The sequence below is a fragment of the Chelmon rostratus genome, chromosome 2 (assembly GCF_017976325.1).
Source record: "Chelmon rostratus isolate fCheRos1 chromosome 2, fCheRos1.pri, whole genome shotgun sequence".
Classification (NCBI taxonomy): Eukaryota; Metazoa; Chordata; class Actinopteri; order Chaetodontiformes; family Chaetodontidae; genus Chelmon; species Chelmon rostratus.
The window spans coordinates 29,589,176-29,611,978 of record NC_055659.1 but is presented as its reverse complement, the minus strand read 5'-3'; the positions used below and the strand labels follow the sequence as shown (position 1 = coordinate 29,611,978).

The following is a 22,803-nucleotide window of genomic DNA, read 5'->3' as shown; positions in this document are numbered from 1 at the left end:
AGTTTAAATGACAAACTAATTAAGCTAAAAGACCATTTTCTCATGTTTGTCACTCGAATTGGTGAAACATGTCACTCGCTTTACTGAGACGCAACATAGTAACTAAAGATACAATAAAATATGTTTTTTAACTTTCAGACTCCAGGTTTTCAGCCTTTCAGTGGGCTGTTCTGCAAGAATCAGTGGTCCATCAGAGATACCGGTGCCTCTGTCACACACTCAGTGCTCCTGCCCTCATTTCCTCAGAGTGGTGTTAAATCGATTTAAAGTCTGTTGCTGTGATATGTGAGTAATCAACATTATTGTCATGTATCACAGCGAGGGAGCCGCAGGCTATAATTCGTTCAGAATAAATTGATTAAGAGAGAAAAACAGTTCTTATGTATGTACATGATGGAGTCGTAAGGATTTTAAAAAGGTCTTTTAAATGCTAACCCTGCTAAATCTATAATATTGATACACGTACAGGATGTGACACATCCCTGAGCCATACTCCTCATGACCTTTGACCTCTGAGCCCCCCCTGCAAACCATTTTCACAATCACCATCACAGGATTCCCACATGCTCCTCCCCAACCAAAGTCTGTTTTATCTTATTCCTCTGTGGCATAGAGCTTCATTCTTGTCCAAAAACTATAAAAAACACAGCAGCGAGCGTTCCTTCATCACCATGAACACACACACACACACTGTGGGATACTCAAATAGTCCACAAAAAAATTATATTGACCAACTGTTTTAGGAAATTACCTTTAATAAAAGCAGATCTTCAGTAGCACAGCATGAGCGATGCATTAAGTGTTTTTTTTTTTTTAAGCTTAGCCCAGCAATGAATAATGGTTGGTTTTCAGCTTTGGTTACATCCCCTGTGTGACTGTTCTCCCAACTCTGCTTCACCCCACCCACCTCTTGCCTTGGCAGCACCAGAGTACACCCTCCTCCCCACCAGACACACACACACACACACACACACACACACACACACACACCAAGTCCCACTGGCTGCCCATTGTTCACACAGACTTGTGCATTGCACCATTCAGGGTACAGACACATGCCCAGCCCATCCTCTCTCTCTCTCTCTCTCTCTCTCTCTCTCTCTCTTTCTCTCTTCCCCGCCCCCCCGCCTCTTCCTCCTCCTTCGTCTTCGTCATCTCACTCCAGCTCCTTCACATTCTCTCCTTTCCTCCATCCAGCGGCATCCTCCGGCTCTCTCCTCTCCTCCACAGTCAGCAACAATGACCAGCACAGTATCAGGTAGGACGACTCCTGGGTTAGTTGAGATTGTGCTGATATGTTTGTGTGTGTGGCGGGGGCAGAGGAGGGGCTGCATTGTTTTTAATTTAATGCTGAGGGTGGAGAGGGTCTCTGTGTGTCTGTGCAATTGTCATGGCAACTGGGGTTTTCTTTTCTCAGTGTGCTGTGGTTCTGAAGTAGATAAGAGACCGTCCCATAGTGCCGTGTGGAGATTCCTCCAGACAGAGCAGGTCACTGATCGTTCATTTGCAGGAACCACAGCTGACTTAATGCCCGCTCGCTGACGCAGATCTAAAACACAGACTCACACTGAGCACGCTGCCAATGACTTCTGTTTGCATTTAAAGGCATAGTGTATTACAAACAGGATTTAGTACATTGTCTCTTAAATCTGAAGCGATAACCCTCGAATACAAGGAAAGTAGCATCAACCAATTCAGATGACCTCTATAATCAACAAAAGCAAAGTATAATCTTTTTCTCCTGTGATGGTACGACCCTGATTCCAAAAAAGTTGTAAAATGAAAAAACAAAACAAAACAAAAGCAGAATCCAATCATTCGCCATCAAACTGTGTTTCCAGACAACAGTTTTACGAAGTGTTCCTGAGCTCATGTAGTAACATCCTTTACACAATCATGTGATCTCAAAATGTTGAACCTGTGAACCACTGAGTCGTTCCAGGATGTTCCTTTCATACCCAATCATGATGCTATCACCTGTTACCAATCAACCTGTTTACCTGTGGAATGATCCAAACAGGTGTTTTTGGAGCGTTCCACATCTTTCCCAGTCTTTGGTGCTCCTGTCACAACTTGTTTTAAATGTGTTGCTGCATCAAATTCACTATAAACATATATTTAGAAGAATCAATGAAGTTCATAAGGTAAAGCAATAAATATGCTGTCTTTGTGCTGTGTTCAGTAGTTTATATGACAGAAAGCATTAGCGAATCATCACATTCTGTTTTATGTTTTACACAGTGTCCAGTGCCAGAGGTTTTGGAATCGGGGTTGTACAAATCACTGAGTGAATTCACAATAAATGTTTGATGAATCTTTGGAGTCCCATCTCTCTCTCCCCTGATGATTCTAGCACTTTCTTGAACAGGCAGCCTGGCATTTAACAATAAAGAGCTAACTGTACAGGAAGAAGACTAATGGCCCTTCATCACAGGGTCAGGCAGCTGTGTAATAGTTAGATTAATCATACATGTATGCAAGGCTGCAGGGACGATAACAGGAGTCAAACAATGAAACCAACATTCTGAGACTGCTGAGTGGTGCTTCCAGCTTAACGGTTTACAATGTCCACCATCTTAGTTTAGCATGTTAGCACGCACTAAACACAAAACTGCGGCTGATTGGAGTGTGGAGCAGTCTACGTGCATTTGGTCAAAACGCAAAGTTTCGTCAAGTCACATGATCACTGGCTAATTGAAATTTCATTACATTATATACATTCATTCATTTAATTTGATTTGATTTGAGCCATCCAGTAGTTACAGAGGTTTACAAATCCAGTTTGGTTGTCTCCTTAAAGGAAACGGAACGCTATTCTCTGACTGTTCAGCCATCAAAGTCCAGACGAGAGGAAATCTGAGGTCATCAAAATCTTGATGTTGTCATATCAGCAAGAGTTGATGTCCTCCAAAAAAGGTGCTCAAATTGAATCAGTCAGAGATAAAATCACTTTGGAGGACACAAGGGTATTTCATGCACAACCTCTGTCTGTCTGTCCTGCCTGAGGTCGATGGAGGGTCAAGCCCAGCCAGGGGAGCCAGCTGAATACTCATTTCCTTCACTTTCTCCATCACCATCCTTTGTCATCAGTTCATTATCTTCTTACATCATTCTCCTTCATCTTTTTTAATCTTTCTCATCATTTCACCTGAGCAGGCTGAGATCCTTGCCAGTATAGGTCTTTGTCCAGGCCAGTTCCTCATACTCGCCATATTGTTCGCTGTATTGAAGTATATATTCATCAAATATGTCTCCTGTGATCCAGCACAGCGTTGTTTTTTTGTGCAGAATTTGGAGTCATTTCTTTTGCACCGAATTCGTGAATAATGTATCAAACCCTGCATGCTCTCTGGCTCTGTGAGTGAGTCTACGCCCTGTCTCACTAATGCCTCCCTTTGCGTACACACTTCATGTGCCTCTCTGATCAACGCACACAGCTGATGTTTAGCCTCTGCAGAGAACGCACAGCAGGAAGCAAGTTGCTTGGAAGCATAAATCAGAAGAGACGGGAAGTCACAGCTGATGTTATGTTGAGGTGGCAGCTCGCAGTGAGGCGTCTGAACGTGAATAATGAACACATTTGCCTTTCCTCCTCTGAAATGAGATTTGATTACATCCATAATACTATCTTTGGTATCTATCTGGTGCACAGGTCAGCCATTTTGAGGATTCAGTGGCATCACAGAGGTGACTGTGCTGGTAATTGTTGAAGCTTGGCTAACAGTGACCTTACTCTACTGTAGACCAACACTGATGAAATGATGTGTAGTGCTTCATACATCCAAACACTCGTCTGAGCTGCTACTCTCAGTGTGAGAGTACAGAGGACTGTACACATGGCTGAAGTGTCTGTCCAGGCCTCATACATACATTGTAATGATTCATATTATTATTACATTACTGACATTATTGTGGTGTTTTTCACTACCATTACTTATTTGCCATTATTGTAAGGGCCAGGTTCTGTTAAAAAATGCAGCTGTTTGACTCTGACAGCAGTTCTCATGGAGTCAACTCACCCGCTGAGTGACAAAACTCCATCGCTCATTAAGACCTGTTTAACGAGAGGCGATCTCGTCATCTTCAGTAAGGGCTTAATTTCCACTGGGGTTGCAGTGGGAAGTGCACCCTCACTTTTATTGTTCCAGCTAGATTTTCTTTCTATTATTCCCTGACTGTTCTGCCTCCACAGTCCAGATGAGGTCTGAGGTGATAGAAATGTTAATGCACTCATCTGAGTAGCAATGAGATCTGTGGCGAGTGCTTTGTAGACGTTTGTCCTGGGTTTTACTTGATTGGTGAAGGTTGTTGGGGTGTATGCAGTCACACCTTTAGACACTTAATCTATATTCTCCCAAAAACATAGAATATAACTTTGGTCAAAGATAAGACAGTAGAGCACAGTGTTCTTTGGAGGAAAGCTGGAACCCGTAAACACCCCACAGGGTTGCGTGCTCAGCCCCTCCTGTTCACACTGGACACCTATGACTGCAATCCCCGACATGAAGAGAACTCTGTTGTGAAGTTTGTGGATTAAAAAACAATGATGGAGTATGGTACATAGCAATCAATGTGCTGCTCAACATCAGCTGATTTAAGGAAAAAGGAGACTAAGACAGACCCTCATGTCTACGTCAGTGGAACTGAGGTGGATACTAAAAGATGATTCCCACCCCAGCCATAGCCTGTTCACCCTGCTGCCACCTGTCCAGCGACACCTGTCCTACCACCAGGCTATAGGGCCACTTATTTACCCCGGCTGTGAGACTCCTCTATTCATCCCCCACACTCCACCAGAAAGAGAACGTTAAGTATCTGTAAAGGAATGATTGAATTTATTTCAATCTGTTATGTTGTCTATGTAAAACCTTCATTTGAATAGTAACTGCAGCTGTTAGATACATGTAGTGATGTAAAGAAATCAGTAGTAGTAAGTCGGTAATTCATTTTCACAACATATGTAGTTTAGACGATGGCTCATAGTCATTGTTATATAGTTAGATTTTATGCAATGTTTTTGTTTCCTAGGCTAGTTCACAGATTCACCCATTATAATTTTAGACGTATATCACATTCAATCTGGATAAACAACTTATTTTTCTCAAAAGAAATTATGTAACAGTTTTAAAATGAACTTTACAAGAAGCAGAGCAACAGTTTGGTGAAATCAAAACCAGTAATAACCCTCAGCCTGAAGCTCACAGAGCCCTGTGTGTATAGTAATGCTCAGTATAATGTTGATATATAATATGGACTATTTCTCAGCTCAGGTCATATAAACTCTTCCCACCCCTGTTTGCTCATCCTCTTTTAATTGGCAATAAAAACTGAGAAGTCACTAAGTGGCTGTATCTTTGGCTTCATTTGGATTTTAATGGAGCAGACGGGCAATTACTGAATATGACTTGTATACAATAATAATATAAAAAGTGTTTACTGGTGTGCTGTGGCCGCTTCAGCTGCACTGTGGGCAGGACTGCACAGGCTGCTGACTTCAGCTGACTGGGAGACATTATTTGATTTACAAGTTTTTTCTTTGAAGAAGAAAGTCTTGGTCTGTGTCATGCTGCTGTGTGGCTCAGAGACTGTGTGAGGAAACACATGGTTGGACGCTGGACTGATGCATCCATCCTAATGAAACTCTCAATAATAAATGACCTTGTGGTGAATGCACAAATCCCACACTTCCTGTCATGCAAGAGGAAAAGGTTCTCAAGGTTCTCTCAACAAAAACATGTGACAGTAGAAAACATCCATCTTCACAAGTCAGTTCATCTCTTATTCAGCACTCAGAACTCGATTGTATAACTCCGGAAGACTCAGCACTTTGAATCAAACCAACCATACTGTGGTGCCTCTGTCACACATTCAGTGTGTTGTACATTATACAGTTAGCACAACAATCTGCCTTTCTGAACAGCAGGGGGCATCAAATGTGGTGCAGATTACGCAGTCTGACACAACAGTCCTGCGGTAAACCCCTCCTTCAGGAAGATTAATATGTTCACATTTGGATAAAGTTGTTTCCGTTGTATGATCGTTTCAGAGGCTGTAGTTTGTGCTGCTGTTGAATGGTATTGCCTTATAGTGAGGGTAGACTAGATAACAGAAACACCTCTGTGTTGATCCATTAAGCAGGGAGATGTTTCTGTTATTTAGCCAAGCTTCACTGATATAAATGGGGTGGATAAAATAAAAGAACTTCCTCAGTATAATGCAATACTGTTCAACAGCAGCACAAACTACATCCTACAAAATGAACATGCAGTTGAATCAATGCATCTGGAAAACAGCTGCAACAGAAACTGAACATTATACATAACCTTTACAAAGAGAGGGTTAATTAATTAATTGCAGTATTAGTTGTGTTAATATGTTTTTGGACCTAACCCTCACCTGAACCACCAACAGGAACACTGTTGTGACGTAAGCCGATGCGCGGTTGGTGCAGCAACATCACTTGTGCATGGCATACAACAACAACAAAAATATGGATTTCTCCCCTCATATATATATATATATATATATACATATAAATACATATACTCAATGGAGCCTGGACTTGCTTGTCAGCCCATTTGTCCGTTTTTTCGCTTCCTTTTTTAAGGCTATTGTTATGAGCTGTTGTTAACGTGACTAACAATTTATACAGGTTTTTAGAAATGGCAGATGCCTGTGCAACATCGGCTCATGTATTTGACCAATCACAGTATACTTGCGTTACTCCAGCCTGTGACGATGAAGGGCGACTGAATATGACGGCGAATGACAAAGGTCACCTGTCGTTGCCCTTTCCTGCACATCCAAAACTCATGAATGCAGACAGTGTTAAATGACCCACAAAAAGCTTAATGTGGACGGCGTTAATGAAAAGTGGAAAATGTGTGACATGACATGCAGAAGGTTCTTTAAAGTGATGTTCTATTTAGAGGGCATCCCATGAGATCACTTTGGTCACTCATAGATGCTCTTGTGCTGGGAGAGTACCTACTCTAAAGTAAGAGCTCAAAAAGTCCCTCAAAACAGCCTTCTAAGAGCTACGATCTCTCCCAGTTGTTAAGGTGCAGACACAGTAAAAAGGGGGAGGGGGAGGGAGACAATGAACTAGGAACTATGACAATAGTTCTCCAAAGTGAAAACACCTCTAGACTGCATTAACCCTATTAACATCCACTGTCTAGTGTGATTCAAATGCTCAGCTCGTTACTGGGCTCTGCTGAGGCCTGATAACGAGCCATTCATTTGAATCAGGTGTGAGGCAGGGATGCGTCTAAAACATGCAGGGCAGTGGTACTCCAGGACCAGGCTTGAGAAACAGTGCTATAGATAACACCAGCAGCCCCCTCGTGCCACTGTCAAAATTTCGGCAGCGCCGGAATTGTCTGGTTTACTTTGACATACAGCTCATTTCCATTCAATGAAATAATGACACTCGTTATTTATTGAGGACCCTCTGGAATCCCCCATGTATATTGAGAGACACTGACAAATCATATTTTACTGCAGGTGTTTTGCTTGCGGTCGACAGGCAGCCAACTCACTTACATAGCTTCCATGATGTCACCTTGGCAACATCCACTGGGGACTTGACAGTCTCTTATTTTAGGCTTATTAACACACATGAAACACATACTGAATCTTATCCACTCACACACACGCGCACACACACACAGGAACAAGCCTTCATGTGGGACTGGTTTGTTTTGCAGCCGTGGTGATGGGAGGGACAAGGACAGATTACACAGCAGGGTCATTTAGGGACAAGAATCTTGTTTTTTGGTAAACAAGCTAAAATGTTTACATTGAAGGTTACACATTAAATCTCAATGGGCCTTGTTGTATGAGTCATGCTGGAGGAAGAAGAAGAACTCTTGGCTGACTTGAAAATCCTAATGCCTCATATTAGAATGATGTTTTTAGCGTGTAGCTTCATGTAGCCTAACACAGTGCAGCACTGCTCTGATGACGTGTTGTTGGCAGCTGTAATGTTTTTTATTTTTTCCATTTCATGCCATCACTCATAGCTCTGTTGTCAGATCCCCCCCTTTTTTTTGTTAGTGTGAAACTTGCCCATCAATGGAGGGCCTTGTATGGCGATCTTAGATCAAATCTCAAGGACACTTCATGAAGCTGAAAGAAGAACTTTGATTCCTGAAAGTCAGAAAAAAAGGAGGAGATTTGGACATGAATACAAAACGTTCATTGTTTGTATCGTGTTGAACGTGTTGAATACGTCTTGAATATATTTCCTCATGACAAAAACATTTGCAAAGCCAAGTTCTTTTCAATTCTTTTTCCTTCCATGTTGTTAGCCAGCAGTCTTCTTCTACTTGCCTCTTGCGGGCTCCTCACTAAGCTTCTTTGATTGCTGCCACCAACTGTTGACCAGGAGAACAGTGTGACACGCTGACAGCACGAGAGCACACGAGAATGTGTGTCCTAGAGTAGTGGTCAAAAACTCCATGGGCAACCTTTTTATGAAGCGCTCGAAGTAAAGCCCCTCCTCAGTCTCAGCGCTTGAACAAATATCATAGGGGGCACCAAATTACTGGTAAGCTGTAATGCAGTCGAGCATGGTGAGAATGAAAGCATTTGGCGATTTGCTCTCCAAGAGATGATTTTAAGAAAAAAGGACAAAAATAATGCATTCTTGTTGCTTTCCTAATAATCTGACTGAAAACACGAGGAAAGCGTCTGCGGTTCAGCTGTTTGTTTTTGTCGGTCTTGCGCTGTGACACCAAACCTGGGGAATTCCCCTTTCAACAGTCACTCAGGATTTGAATATGAACACACAACCAAAGGTTAGTGCCATACGCAGAAACCTGTTCTTCCTTTTTGGCTGAAGTAAACAGGTTGGAGCTGATGCCTTAACAGTAGGTTTTCCCTTTGATGAAGTCTTAATATGTCAAATACTTACGGAGCCACAGCCCTGGAACCTACAGAAACATGATGTACTGAACATGAAATACTGCACTGAACTCCTCGGAGAGCCAGATAATTGTCCTTTATGACGTTGTGTTAACGAGCTGGACAGCCTACATCTGAAGCCTGAAGGTGACGACAGATCACTGCCTGGTTTCACATTTCTGTTTGTTTGTCACATATACATGTCTTGATTAAATGCAGTAAATGTACACACGGATGAAAAGAAAGGCAAACAAATGATTATGTCTGTGATGTCTGTGTATTGTGTATCAAGCACAAATGGCTGCCTAATTAAATTTTGTGAAGAGCCCCAGAAACCAACCAGTAGTCCAAAGTTATGTGTCAGCGTATTTGTGGCGCTCTTGTACCTTTCATTAATCGAATCACCAAAAGCCAACTACCACACAGTGAACCAGGGGCCTTCAGGGTCCCAGTGGTTTGTACATCAAAGAAGATATCACCAAACGCCAATATGTTATTTGGATATGGAGCAAAAATTTTCAGTGTTTTGCAGCAGATGTCTTATTCAGTTCAGGAAAGTTTGAATGAGTGTGTACAGGTGTTATTCTCTCCTCATGGCCCCATACAGAAGCCTGGTGCTCCTAAACTGTTTTATTAAGGGTTGTCTGGTAAACTCATGCAAAACGGCCAAAATTTAGCAATATGCCCCAAATTGCTGGGGTTTTTTTTTATCATATATACTTCAAACCAAGTTTATATACAACCAAACATTTCCCCAAATGAGAGAGATGATTTCCAGAGTTGGTGGAGTGGGGGAAAGTCCTACTAAAGATATTGCTGTGACAAAGAGACACATATAGAGATAGCAGCTTTGCACTGCACCCAAACATTGTTGCACAGCTGCATCCATATCCACTGGGAATATTAGCTTCAGAGAGCCAACTCACTCACTCAGGAGGCACAAACACATCCAAAGAGAGCAGCAAGCACCTCACAGACACCCCAGAGGCCAGAAGGACCAGAGAGCGATTTGGAAGTTCATGTTAATAATTCAGAATCTTTCTAAAAATAACAGCTTTTCCTGAAATGCACTGCAGTGTGCTGTAGTTTTAGTCACGCAATAAAAGCTTCCAGACATCAGAACTGATGGTTCCACTACTTTGTACTTTGGCTCTGATACTTGGCAGCCTCAAAAGGCAGGAGAAGGTAGCTGCTATAATTCAGACTATTTCAATACCCAGAAATCATGTGTGATGTTAGATGTATGACCACCAGTCTGACTTCCTATTTTGAACAGGGCAGCTGATCAATGTCATGTGCTTTGTTTACGTATTTACATTCATATCCTGTTCATTCAGCGTTGCACATACGTGTTGAATGCACAAATTCTGCCCTCATAAAACATTTGCAAAGCTGATTTTTAAGTGATGTTTGTTGGCTAGCACTCCTCTACTTCATGTACAGTCACCAACAACTGTTGATCAGTGGAACAGTGTGAAACCTTCAGCAGGTGTCGGGTCTATGTGTTCCACATGTGATGTTTTAACAATGAAACTGCATTTTTAAAGTAAAATAAGTGTACAACTTTGGCATATTAACACCTGCTAAAGTTGTTGTGACTAACATGTAAGCAAACGGTCGTCAGTTTACACATCCAGCAGAAGCTGAGACACATTAGCATTCATGTGTTATAGAGCTAGACTTAGCAGAGTTGTGTCTGTGGCCACCCGATGACTCCAGTATCCTCTACACCCTCTACTAGCTGAGAAGAAAATCTGCCTCTTTACAGCAGTGACACTGAACCGAAACAGTGAAGTTGTAGGCGATAAAACCAAAACAATGAGCTGAAAGACTCAAAAGAGCTCCAGGGAGCTGAGGGGAACTGCAGAGTAGGGTGATGCTGCTTTTTGTGGATTACACAAAGTTATTTGATCCTCAGTTGATGTAAGAGGATTAGACACATTGGTGTTTGCAGTTGCTGTGACGTCAAATGAACGCAGCTCAGAAGTTCTAATCTTGGAAAAAATTTCCCCCCGTTTCATGCTTCCTGCTGTCTTACTTCCTGTTCACTTCTGCTGTGCACGCTGATGGCTCTGGAATTCAGCGTCAGTGTCTTGTCAGGTGAAGGTAGGGAACAGGTTCATCAGAGTTTTTTCCTTGATCCTTTTGATAACATTGTGTGACACACACACACACACACTAAACCAGTGTGTGTGTGTCTTTTTGACAGCCTTTTGGTCAGGAAGACACACACACACAAGGCTGTGTTTTGCAAGATGTAGAGGATGACAAGGTGGTTATGAAAGAGTGATTTTGTTCTGTTGCAGACTATGTATTGGCTGAAATGAAGAGAAAAGAGATCTCACCCCTGTGTGTTTAAAACATCCTTAGATCATCACTTGTTTTTAGCAAATTACATAAATGAATTTAACAAATAGAAGTGTAGTTAATTTACACAATATTGAGGATACAAATACATTCAACATAAAAGACATAATTAGGGTGAAGGAGAGGGAGGAAGTACTCCACTTTTTTAAACAAATAACAAAACAACACTGTTACTCATTAGAAATGAAACAAAATAAGCAAACAACACATGTTCAGGTAAGTTTTCGGGTTAGTAGTGGTTGTGATTGAGTTTGAGTAAGTGTCTAGGAAATGAATGTGAGCTTGAGTATGCATGAGTCATCCCCCCTTGTTTTTTTCACAAAAGATAATGAAGCTACATTTGTTAACATTGTAAGTGAGCTTATTAAATGAAAGAAACATCTTATTTTCTACAAACCAACACAGGATGCAGACATCATGTCACTGACACTGACTCTTTTGTCATTTGTAAAAGCAAATTACAAATGATCAGACAGGAGATGTTCTCAACCTGACAAAGCAAAATGTTGCCAGACGGTCTGATGAATGTATCAGACCTACAAACTGAACAACAAAGAATTTACCTCTACCACATATTGTCATCACCATTTTCCCTGGGTGTGCCGCTTCATTCGCCTGTGTACACACTGTACAAATGGCTCTTGTATCTGGTGAGTATTAACTACACTTCATTTTGAAATGCTAAATAAAATATTTCTTGATTTTTGTCTGATTTCTTTATTTTCTCATTCTCAGGCAGTGGATCCAGACAGAGAACATACTTCTCAGGCAATGCTATAGATAGTTGTTTGTATACATATAGGGTTGTAATTAGCCAGCACTGAGACTTGTGTGGCATCAGGACAAATCCATGTGACCGTAGGGTTTGCTTTGATCCACGATGTCTCACTTGCAAATGTGTCAAAATCTGAGCACAGGTGTTAGAATTTTAGTTTTTTACCACAATTACAGCACTAAAAAACTGGACCTGTATCAGACATGAGAGAAGCCCCGGCCAAAAAACGCTATGGCACAATGGATTTTCCAGATCACTGTAACACAGACAGTAGAACAGGAGAAGATATGACCTTGGTAAAATGATAATTAATGATTCTACCGCCACACTACTACGTGATACAAAGGGCTGACACATGTTAAGATCTCATCCAGTCGAGGAAACTTGGCACAAGTTGGCATTTTTAGTTTCACAAGTTCACATTTCGCTGGGAAACAGACTCATAACACAGTTGTCAAACACCTCCTATCCTTGAAACACGGTATTGCCAAAAGTATTGGCTCACCTGCCTTGACTCACATATAAACTTGTGACATCCCATTCTTAATCCATGGGGTTTAATGACGTCGGTCCACCCTTTGCAGCTATAACAGCTTCAACTCTTCTGGGAAGGTTTAGGAGTGTGTTTATGGGAATGTATGACCATTCTTCCAGAAGCTCATTTGTGGGGTCACACACTGACTCGTCCGTCAGATCGCCAGATGGTGAAGCACGATTCGTCACTCCAGAGAACGCGTCCCATGGCGGCGTGCTTTACACCACTGCATCTGACACTTGCATTGCAATTGGTGATGTATGGTTTGGCTGCAGCGGCTCGGCCATGGAAACCCATTCCATGAAGCTCTCACTGTTCTTGAGCTGATCTGAAGGCGACATGAAGTTTGGAGGTCTGTAGTGATTGACTCTGCAGGAAGTTGGCGACCTCTGCGAACTATGCGCCTCAGCATCCACTGACCCCACTGACATGGACTACCACTCCATGGCTGAGCTGCTGTCCTTCCCAATCGCTTCCACTTTGTTATAATACCGCTGATCATTGACAGTGGAATATTTAGGAGTGACATTTCATGACTGAACTTGTTTCACAGGTGACATCCTGTCACAGTACCACACTGGAATTCACTGAGCTCCTGAGACTGACCCATTCTTTCACAACTGTTTGTAGAAACAGTCTGCATGCCTTGGTGCTTGATTTTATACACCTGTTGCCATGGCAGTGATTGGAACACCTGATTTCAATGATTTGGATGGTTGAGTGAATACTTTTGGCAATACAGTGTATATTATAGCATCTTATGGAAGGCTAGGCCTACTCTGCAGATGCAATTCTGATCTGGACTGTTTTGTATGGATACTGCAGGACCCATGGGTGATGTGACAGCTGGAGGGGATAATGAAGGACTTTCAACAACAGTGGGACATACTGGGAGAGCTGATGGCTCCTATGCATTCCCATTTGTATTTTCAGGACAAGCTGTTGGTAAATGGTGTTGATCTCAGGATCACATTGGTGAGAGAATTTTGTTGAACCCTTCCCCAATAATCAATAACCTGTGATGGATTTTGTAGAGGATGTAGTTTTGTTTTAATTTGCCTCCTGATGAAAGTTGCAAGGATCATACATCTCTTATTAAAAAAAAAACAATAACATTAGATCAGAGGATTCCTATAATCACACTTTATATTAAGGTACGCATATCATGCATAGCATTTGCCTCTTTATTCATCTATTTAAAGCACTTATTAATGCCTCAATGCACAACAACTTCCTTAGTTATTATCAATCAGCAGTAATTAGGAGGTTACTGAGGGAAAGCTCTTAGTTAATGGTGTAGTAGTTGTAGAATATGGTCATGCAGAATAGCAGAACACTGAGAAACACAGTGACAACCTGCCTAATAATGACTTCAGGGTTTGTACATTTCTTTTTTCTTTGGATGTATCCAACGTGTCCAATGAGGAGACTTTAGAAGTAACTTTATATGTATCCTAGTTTATGCTCTCATTATCAAAAACATGTCAAATAAATGGAAACACATATATGTATGTTCAAGTTTTGTTATTTTGTGGCTCTAAATAAACAGCTGTACAATGAAAAATGTATATTTATTTTGCTTTAGTTAAAAATATACAGCAAACATTCAAAAATCTATCCAGTGCTATAAAGAGACTTTCGAGTTATCATTTCAACTAACAAGAGAAGTAGCTGCGGCAGGTGTTTCTCTTTCTTCAAAATGTTTTTCCTCACTTGTTCATCACAGCTGATAAAGGCATATTCAACATAGCTAAGGATTTGAAGTAATGCTCCCATTTTCCTCTTACATTTATCTGCAGACTGCAGTTACCGGTCTCTTTACAAATCATGATTTCACAGTGTAAAGCAGCTAGAAATATATGATCTATTGTAAAATGACCCAGCACTACATGGAGTGCTGCGAAAAAAAAATAAAAAAACTCTTTGCGTTTGCCAACTTGATGACAAGTTGACATAGGAGGGATGTGGTCGTGAATAAAGCTCTTGATAAGGTGCAGTGACAATATCACGGGCAGGAGTTTCTTTATGTGTCTTCAGTGGAGAACTCATGGCCCGGGTAATTTTCCATACCGTATTTCTACTTTTACATGACTGAAGGATTTGAGGGCATACCAACTGTGTACTATACAAGGAAGCTGGTAAACAATAGCAAGAACAGCACTACCTACCTGCTGACAAGACAAACCCGTCCTTCTGGTTCCACTACAGTGCCTCACATGTGACAGGGACTCTCATCATCACTTCTCCCTCCACAAATTTCAGCCATTCTTTATCAAAAGCATATATGGCTTGGCCAATTTTTTGATATTCCATATTGTTATGCCACCATTCCCAAGTCCCAGATTGCTAGAGTATACCCAGCATAGTATGTATGAAGCATGGCCGTAGTCTCTGTGAGGTCTCCCACAGGTTTCTGAAGAGCCATTGTGAAGCTCAGTGACAGTGTTTCCAGCTGCTGCCACCTTGCCAGTGCCTGACTCCACCAAACTCCCAGCTAATCCAGAAATGGAGCGTGGCTCAAACCTAACCAGCTAGCTGTCATTCAAACTCAAAAGTTTGAATGACAAAAATGTTGTTGAATGGCAGCAGTCCCTCCTCCTGTCCTGTTTTGTCTGGCTGACTAATAAAAAGTGGTCCTACACCAGTATTGCTGTTTAGCCAGGTCTCAACTAAAAACCTGTTTTATTTTCTTTCTCTGAAAAATGATAAGCATGATAACATAATGCATTTTCTCACCAAAGCCATCAGGGTTAGGGCACGTCTTTCAGTCCCACAGTGAAACTGGAACACACGTCACACTGGTCACCAAAGCATTGCACCATAAAGCCTGACAAACACAGTCACACAGTCATTTATCAGCCATAACCACACAGTAACACTGTGAGCTGTGTGAATTGGGCCTTTCTTAATTTCCAGGTTCTGTTTAAACTAGTGCCTTGATGGACACATCTAAGTTCAGAAAACTACCCCAGTTTTTTTTCTTTTTTTTTTTTTAAACCCTACCCTTGCTTGAGGTGGTTTTAGCCTGTTTGGAAACAGGTTGGTTATGTGCCATAGAGTTTCAGCTCATAACTACATCACTTGAGCCAATAGTTGATTCTGCAATCTGAGCTGAGAGGCTTCCTTCACCGAACAATGAACTATTTTCATCCATTACTTTTGTGATGTAAACAGTTTATGGCACTAAGACAAATCCTCATGTTGATCTCCTCATAAGCTGTCAGTCACTGCATTTTTTTCCTACCCCATGATGTGCCCACACACCTCACTTGGAAACCCACCTATAGAAACGTGCAGAGCTACACAGGTTGTTACAAACAGCCTCCAAAAAACATAGTTCTGGTCAACAGTTTAACTAACACACTGTACTAAACCAATGCTAGCTGTTAACGTTCACAGGTGAAATGAACCGATCCATGAGTTAAACGGATGTTCCAAGGTGTCCTGATACAGAAATAGACAGACTGGAGAGGAAGCCGCTCTGCCTTTGATTTTTTCTGCTATTATTGTGTATTAGGACACTTAACATATAATCACTTCCATTCACCGTGTTACAAAGATAAAGACTTTCCAGTTGCTACCCAAGATGAACTGTGTGCAAACCAGACTAGGACCTGTTTTCTGTTTCCTGATTTTTTTTTTTTTTTTTTTTTTTGGGGGGGGGGGGGGGGGGGGGGGGGGGGGGGTTGTTTCTTATTATTAGCAGTCCGAATAAGTTGGCTGGCTTTCAGATGTTTTCAGCAATAACACTGTTTCTGTATCTCTCTGTCACAGCCTACACAGACAAGATCAAGGAGATGTCCATGCTGTCTCTGCTCTGCTCCTGCTTCTACACACAGCCCCATCCCAACAGCCTCTATCAGTATGGAGGTCAGTCTGTCAGTCAGTCTGTCTGTCCGCCTGTCTGTCTGCCTGTCAGCCTGTCAGCCTGTCTGTCTGTCAGTTTGTCTGTCTGCCTGTCAGTCTGCCTGTCTGTCAGCCTGTCAGTCTGTCTGTCCGCCTGTCTGTCTGTCTGTCATTCTGTCAGCCTGTCAGCCTGTCTGTCTGTCTGTCTGTCTGTCTGTTTGTCAGCCTGTCTGTCTGTCAGTCGGTCTGTCTGTCTGTCTGTCTGTCTGTCTGCCTGTCTAGCTTCACCTTTCACAGGGTCTTACCTTCCTCTCATGACAGACAGGGCTCATGGTGTCCACAGATTACATAAGAAAACCAGTGTTGTGTACAGTACATCCTTGTGAAACAGACTGATTAATTGTCGCTTCTACTTTGTCTTCTTAAGATTTAATTGATGAACTTTCACTAGTTTTGCCCTGCTGGCAATAGTCCACTTCGGTTGCTTTAGTTTAGTTTCCTTAATTTATCTTTTAACCTGGTGTGAACATCTGTTTCAGGTAGTGTCAGTTCATCATTAAAGGTCAGAAGCCTATTTCAGGCCTAAACAGGATCTAATTTGCATCCCATACGACCTGTGAACAGCTTGGTAAAACAGAAGCAATATGTGAAGCATATTTAAGGTGGTACAGAAGTGAACAGCAGTTGTCACACATTGGCAGCTGCTTTTTGGTTGTAAACTAACTATTTCCTTAGTTTGGCTCAACTTATTTCTAAATTGTTCTTAAACATCAAACATTTCAAGAAACGAAATGCAATTTTACAGAGAAGAACATTTATTAAGGCCGTCCACCATGAGTAAAGTCCCTTGAACACAGAACCTGTCAGTTAGGCCATGTGTACAAAGTGCAGTAAAGACTATAACAGCGTTCTGTGGGTTTGTCTTTGCGTTCAGTTTCACAAGAATATGATGAGATTGTTCATGTCTAAAACTTACCCAAATGTGTACACACTGTTTCATTCATAGATACTTCTCAATCTGCAGGGAACTGCGGAATCAGATAAATCTTTGCTCTCTTTGCTCTCTTTGCTCTGCTGCACTTTGTACAGGGTGTGTGGCCTGCTGGCTGTCTCAGTGCCACTTTATCAATTAGATACTGTACCTGCAAGTTCTTTAGCTTTATGTGTATATGTTACTACCAACCATGTTCACAGCTCCTTACTGATAGAAGCTCCCTCCGTACACCTCCTCCTTCTGTCATTTATTTCATTTTTTTAATACCTTTATTTGATCATTTAAATTAATAATTATCACTTACAATTGAAATATTTGTAATAATTTAAAGGTAATTTAAAGAGGCGACAGAAAATGAGAGGAGAGAAAGATGGGGAATGGCATATAAAAGGTCCCAAGCTGGATATAAACTCCAAATACAGTAGAAAGCAAGCAAGAGAGAAAGAAAGAAAGAAAAAACTTGCACCTGCTAGACAGCTTGCTAACTTGTGTTTCATTTTTGGTGTTACTGGGCCCTGACTGTGCCAGACCTAGAGGTGAAGGGCATGAACAAGCGAGTGTCAGGCCAGTCGTTTGAGGTGATCCTGAAGGATCCCGATCAGTCTGGTGACAAAAGCCACCCTCAGCCGCTGCCCTCTCCCCCGAGGAGGGAGATATCACTGGAGGAACTCCAGAAGAGGCTGGAGGCCGCTGAGGAGAGGAGGAAGGTAAGACGATGGTCTCATGACTGGGAATCACTGCTGATTTTCTCCACTTAAAGGTGATTTGAGGTTGACTTGGTGTTAAGGTGTTAGGGCTAGGAGTCTTTGGCTGGAGACGCTCTTCTTCTCCACCAGCATGTTGCGGGGGGGGGGGCTTCCTTGCCCCTGTGTTCCAAGCCCACTCTAGTCTGTCGTCTCCTGCACTCCAAGGTATTTAAAGGTGTGAACCCCGTCACATCCGCCACCATGATGGGTACAGTTGTCAGAGGAGGATTTGCGCAGCGGAAGTCTGCAATCAGCGAGGTGTAAAAGTGCTGGGGACAATAATTGGATTTTAAAAAGTGAGGGGGATGAATAGAAATAAAAAATAAACATATTTCCCAAAATGCTCCGCTGCTTCTTTAACTGTCCATTCTCAGTCTAATTGAAACATTATGTGGAGGCAAATAAACACATAAACAAAATGCTGAAGTATTCCTTTAAAATAAACGAATAGTTGTTGTTGTACTGTAGTACTGTAGAAAACGTACCATACAGCTGGTGGATCTTATTGTGCTGCTTAAAGCATCTTCACCGGAGTTCCCACTCATAGGAAAGTCTGATAAGCTTTCATATTTAAACCTAATGTGATTTTCTTGCAGTAGCCGTCAGAACACACTGTACAGGGGAGTAACCTTGACACTGTTTGTCTTAGCCAAAACATTTTTATTGTAACATTTTTATTTAAAGCTTCACAATGTGTTCTCCAAGTGCTCTGAGAGAACAACTGGTTGTTTGGGATATGGAGCGGTTGGAGGCTTGTGTTACTCTTTGCTACATTTTGTCTGCGCACTCAGATTTCAGAGGATAAAAAGTGGTGTTTTAAGAAATAGCTTCAGTAATTCTTTCTCAGTCCATGATTAAGCCAGTTGTAAAGCAGCACTGAACTCTGTGTGCAGCTCGTTTGAATGCTACAGTTCTGGCAGACAATGATGCTGAACAGGTTTGCTGTAGTTGGCAAACACGGTCGAGTGCCAGCGTCTCTTAACCTCAAAGAGTTAACCTCAAGAGAAGTTTACGAAATCCCTCCAATCATCCTCTAAGGGAGTGAACGCTGGCATGTAAATAAGACTTTTCAGCAGCCTCTGCAAATACAAGAGAAAGAGGGTGAAAAACAATGCAGCCTGCAGCAAAGTGTGATGCTGAAATGATCTTGATAATTAAAGGAGTGACACAATTAATATGATGTGATGACAAAATAAAATAATATAAAATAATAATAAAAGTCAAAATAAATCTGACTCAGCGTTCTTAATTAAAACTCACTCACCAAGTGAGGAACAGATGACATTTAACAGCTTTTGCTGTAAACAAGCAGTACAAGGAAAGCCTGTTTTTTTTTTTTTTTCAGTCCGGAAGGTAATGAAGTAACAGAGCAGATAATTGCTGATAATTGCAGAGGGATCATATGAGGGAGTGTGCTGAGACTTCAATGGGTGACAAGTTGTTATTTCAAAACAGCGCAAGCATTATGCTTAGTCTGTTGACTGATCGCCAATTTTTGCTTTCTGATGAGCTTGATTTTCTCTGCCTTCCTAACTGCCGCTACCATAATCACTGTCCTCATAATGGTACTCCACCCTCTTTGTTTGCTCCCCCATGCCTCGAAAAATCTGCTACCTCCACCCTGCTGTAGTCCCAGGAGGCCCTAGTGCTGAAGCAGCTGGCAGAGAAGAGGGAACATGTGCAAGAAGTTCTCCACAAAGCACGAGAGGAGAACAACATCTTTAGCAAGAAGACGGAGGAGAAGCTCATCCAAAAGATGGAGGTTAACAAGGAGAACCGGGAGGCCCACCTCAATGCCGTCAAACAGCGCCTGCGCGAAAAAGCAAGTCCTCCCGTTCTGTGATCATTTGTGAATAAATAGTAAGGTTTTTAATCAATTCAGGGACAGTATCATTCTATTTTACACCAAGAACTCACTGAACCAACATAGTCTGACTGAGGGTGTGAAAAACACACCGACGGCTGACACATGATGCTCCCCCAAAATTTGGATTATGCGACACAAGTACAAATTGGACATAATCCCTTTTTTAACCATGTAAATTGTGCTCACATAAGTTTTCCTACATACAATGATAATACCAGCATGCCAGCACCTCTAAAATGGGTAGATTTTAGAAATGCTGCTGATTTAATGACTGAGACCATAAGAAGTGAATGAGAGAGGGACAGTTGGGGAGAGCTGCGACATGCAGTCACGTGGTTCATGTTGCTTCCAATAGTTCCAAAAAAATCCACACTGTCAAACTGTTTCAATGGTTTAAAGCAGGACAGACAGAGGCACAGACTATATTTGCAGCAGTTTTTGGTCAATAGTAACGTGTAGTGTACATTGATTGCTATGTGTTATTGACTACACTTGCAGTCAATATTTACATGTACAGTGGTGGAAAGTAACTAATCAAGTATATAAGTATATTGTTAATATTCTTCTAGTCACTGGCTTTGGCAGCACATAATTGGCCAAAATGGAAAATGAGATTTTAATCAATAAAATGTAATTAACATTACAAAAAAAAATTGAAAATATAGTTTTGATAGAACATATAGTTAAACTTTTCACTCACAGAATAAATGATGAGAAAGGCGCCTTTTGAACTTCTCATACAAATAGGGCTGTCACAGAAAGGTCAATAAAACAGCACTAATGGGACTGTTTTACATGAAAAGCAAACAACACTACGTGAGCAGAGCACCAGCAGAAGGCCAGCCATCATTCATTTCATCCATGTGCTTTCCCACTGCAACATGTTAACATGTCCTCTGTGGAAAAGACTTATTTGTCATGAAAGTGTCTTAAAAAACGAATATTTACATTAGTAAAGACTGACGTCATTATTACATAAGCAAGGTTGATGCAAGCATTGATGCAGCTCAGAAATGTTTCCCCTTTGGACACATGAATAGCTTTGTTTCCACTGAATTTACACACAGTAAATGATGTACGTGTTCCTGCTGGCTGTGAACTGAAGTGAATGTCAGTTTGATTGACTACTGCATGCAACCGAAAAACAGTGGTGGGTGAGAGCAGGTACTGTATGCTGTTGAGGTTTTAAATTGTCGACCTGAAACTAGACATTTTATTAAATCACTCAGCTCAGGAACACTCAACATTAGACATCTTCCATCCTGAAGCCGAAAGCAGGAAAAACACATATCTGCATGCAAACGGGCACACAGAGCACAAAGACTTCCTGAAACACAAAGTTTCTGTATCATTGCTTCATGTTTCCGAATGATTGAACAGCTCAGCGCTCGACTGTGTTTTGGAGCTTTAGAGATAAAACAAAGTTTCGTTTTCCACAGAAGCTCTGCCCTCTGTCACCCTTACAGCCATTAAGTTTCATTTTGCATCACGTGAAACTGACAGTTTATCACTCTGTTTCATTTTGCAGGAAGTCCACGCTGCTGAGGTGCGCAGGAACAAGGAGCGCCAGGCAGACCTCTCTGGCTGAAGACCTTATTTTTACACTCTGGCAGTGGATGACCATTTTAAAAATCTTCTGTGTGTCAAAGATTTCCTGTTGTTCAGTATTCACCAATATTATCCTACAGTGCACCTTTCAGGACTCAAACTAGTAGCTTATCAGCTCCAAATAATGTTGCTCATCTGTTTCATTTTTGGCAAACCACACGCTTTTGGAAGTCCAGGAACATATTCTGATAGCAGAGTCAAGTACAGCTGAAATAAAGTCCAACTCTGAGCCACACAAGGTCTGTGTTGGGTTTACTTTGTGAGTATAAGGGGTGCTGGCCAATAACACTCTGTACATATCAAAGAGCAGATTTAGTTAAGAGGCGTAACTGAAAAAGATTTAGATTTAGATTTAAGATAATTTACACTGAACAGTCGGATAAAGTCAGCTTCTTCCCACATTAGTTTGCTGTAAGTTTGTCATGACTCCTACCAGGGCTGCCCTAGGCCGTTTCAGAGCCTGTGGTGGGCTTTGCTTTTTTTGATTCCCCTCTACACCCCTTAACAAAAATCAATGACATGGCTGAGATAAAACAAATATGTGTTCTACTGTTTTCAGTTGAGTATATGTGAAAAAGGATTAGCAAATGATTCATGAACGTTCTGTTTTATTCCTGTTTTACACAGTGGAATTGGGGTTGTAGCAGAAACTGGTAAAATGAGGCAATTAAAGTAAACTGATTTCTTTCAAGATGGAGAACATTTAACAGAGTTTATTTTACTACCACCAGGGCTCGATTTGACCTTCAGTACATTTTTGCCATTTTTTAGCTTTTCACTCCCACAGAGCCAGCTCAACAATGGCAATACTAGTCTTGGAGCAAGTTAACAACACTTTTATGACAACAGCAAGAAAAAACACAATGTTGCTGTTGGATGGAAAAATGGAGAGACCAGCTGACTGTTTGAGATGAGCTGATATGAGATTCATGCAGAAAATGTACAATCTGGTGTGTGGATGGGGTTAAAGGAAAGTCTGTGCTCTAACTCACATTAAAATGGTTAATCTTCTGTGCAGTGGCTGTTTTGGGACATCTGCAGCCACTGTGTGTTCAGTTCCTGAGAAGCACACACCTCACAACAGTGGATCCACCTAAAGGGCGGGCTGAGCCGGATCCTCCTCTGCAAATGAGCTGAGAAGTCCTCAGAGTAGAAAAG

The 22,803-nt window shown here is 41.6% G+C and overlaps 1 protein-coding gene across 1 annotated transcript; it reads left to right on the top strand.

Moving 5' to 3' along the window:
* Nucleotides 1–1,160: 1,160 nt before the first annotated feature.
* On the top strand, nt 1,161–21,869 carry stmn3 (stathmin-like 3). The gene is made up of 5 exons (XM_041952069.1): nt 1,161–1,258; nt 16,359–16,454; nt 17,953–18,131; nt 19,801–19,992; nt 21,566–21,869. Exons 1-5 carry the CDS (start codon nt 1,240–1,242, stop codon nt 21,623–21,625), a joined length of 546 nt encoding a protein of 181 aa, XP_041808003.1. The 5' UTR covers nt 1,161–1,239; the 3' UTR covers nt 21,626–21,869.
* Nucleotides 21,870–22,803: the final 934 nt, after the last annotated feature.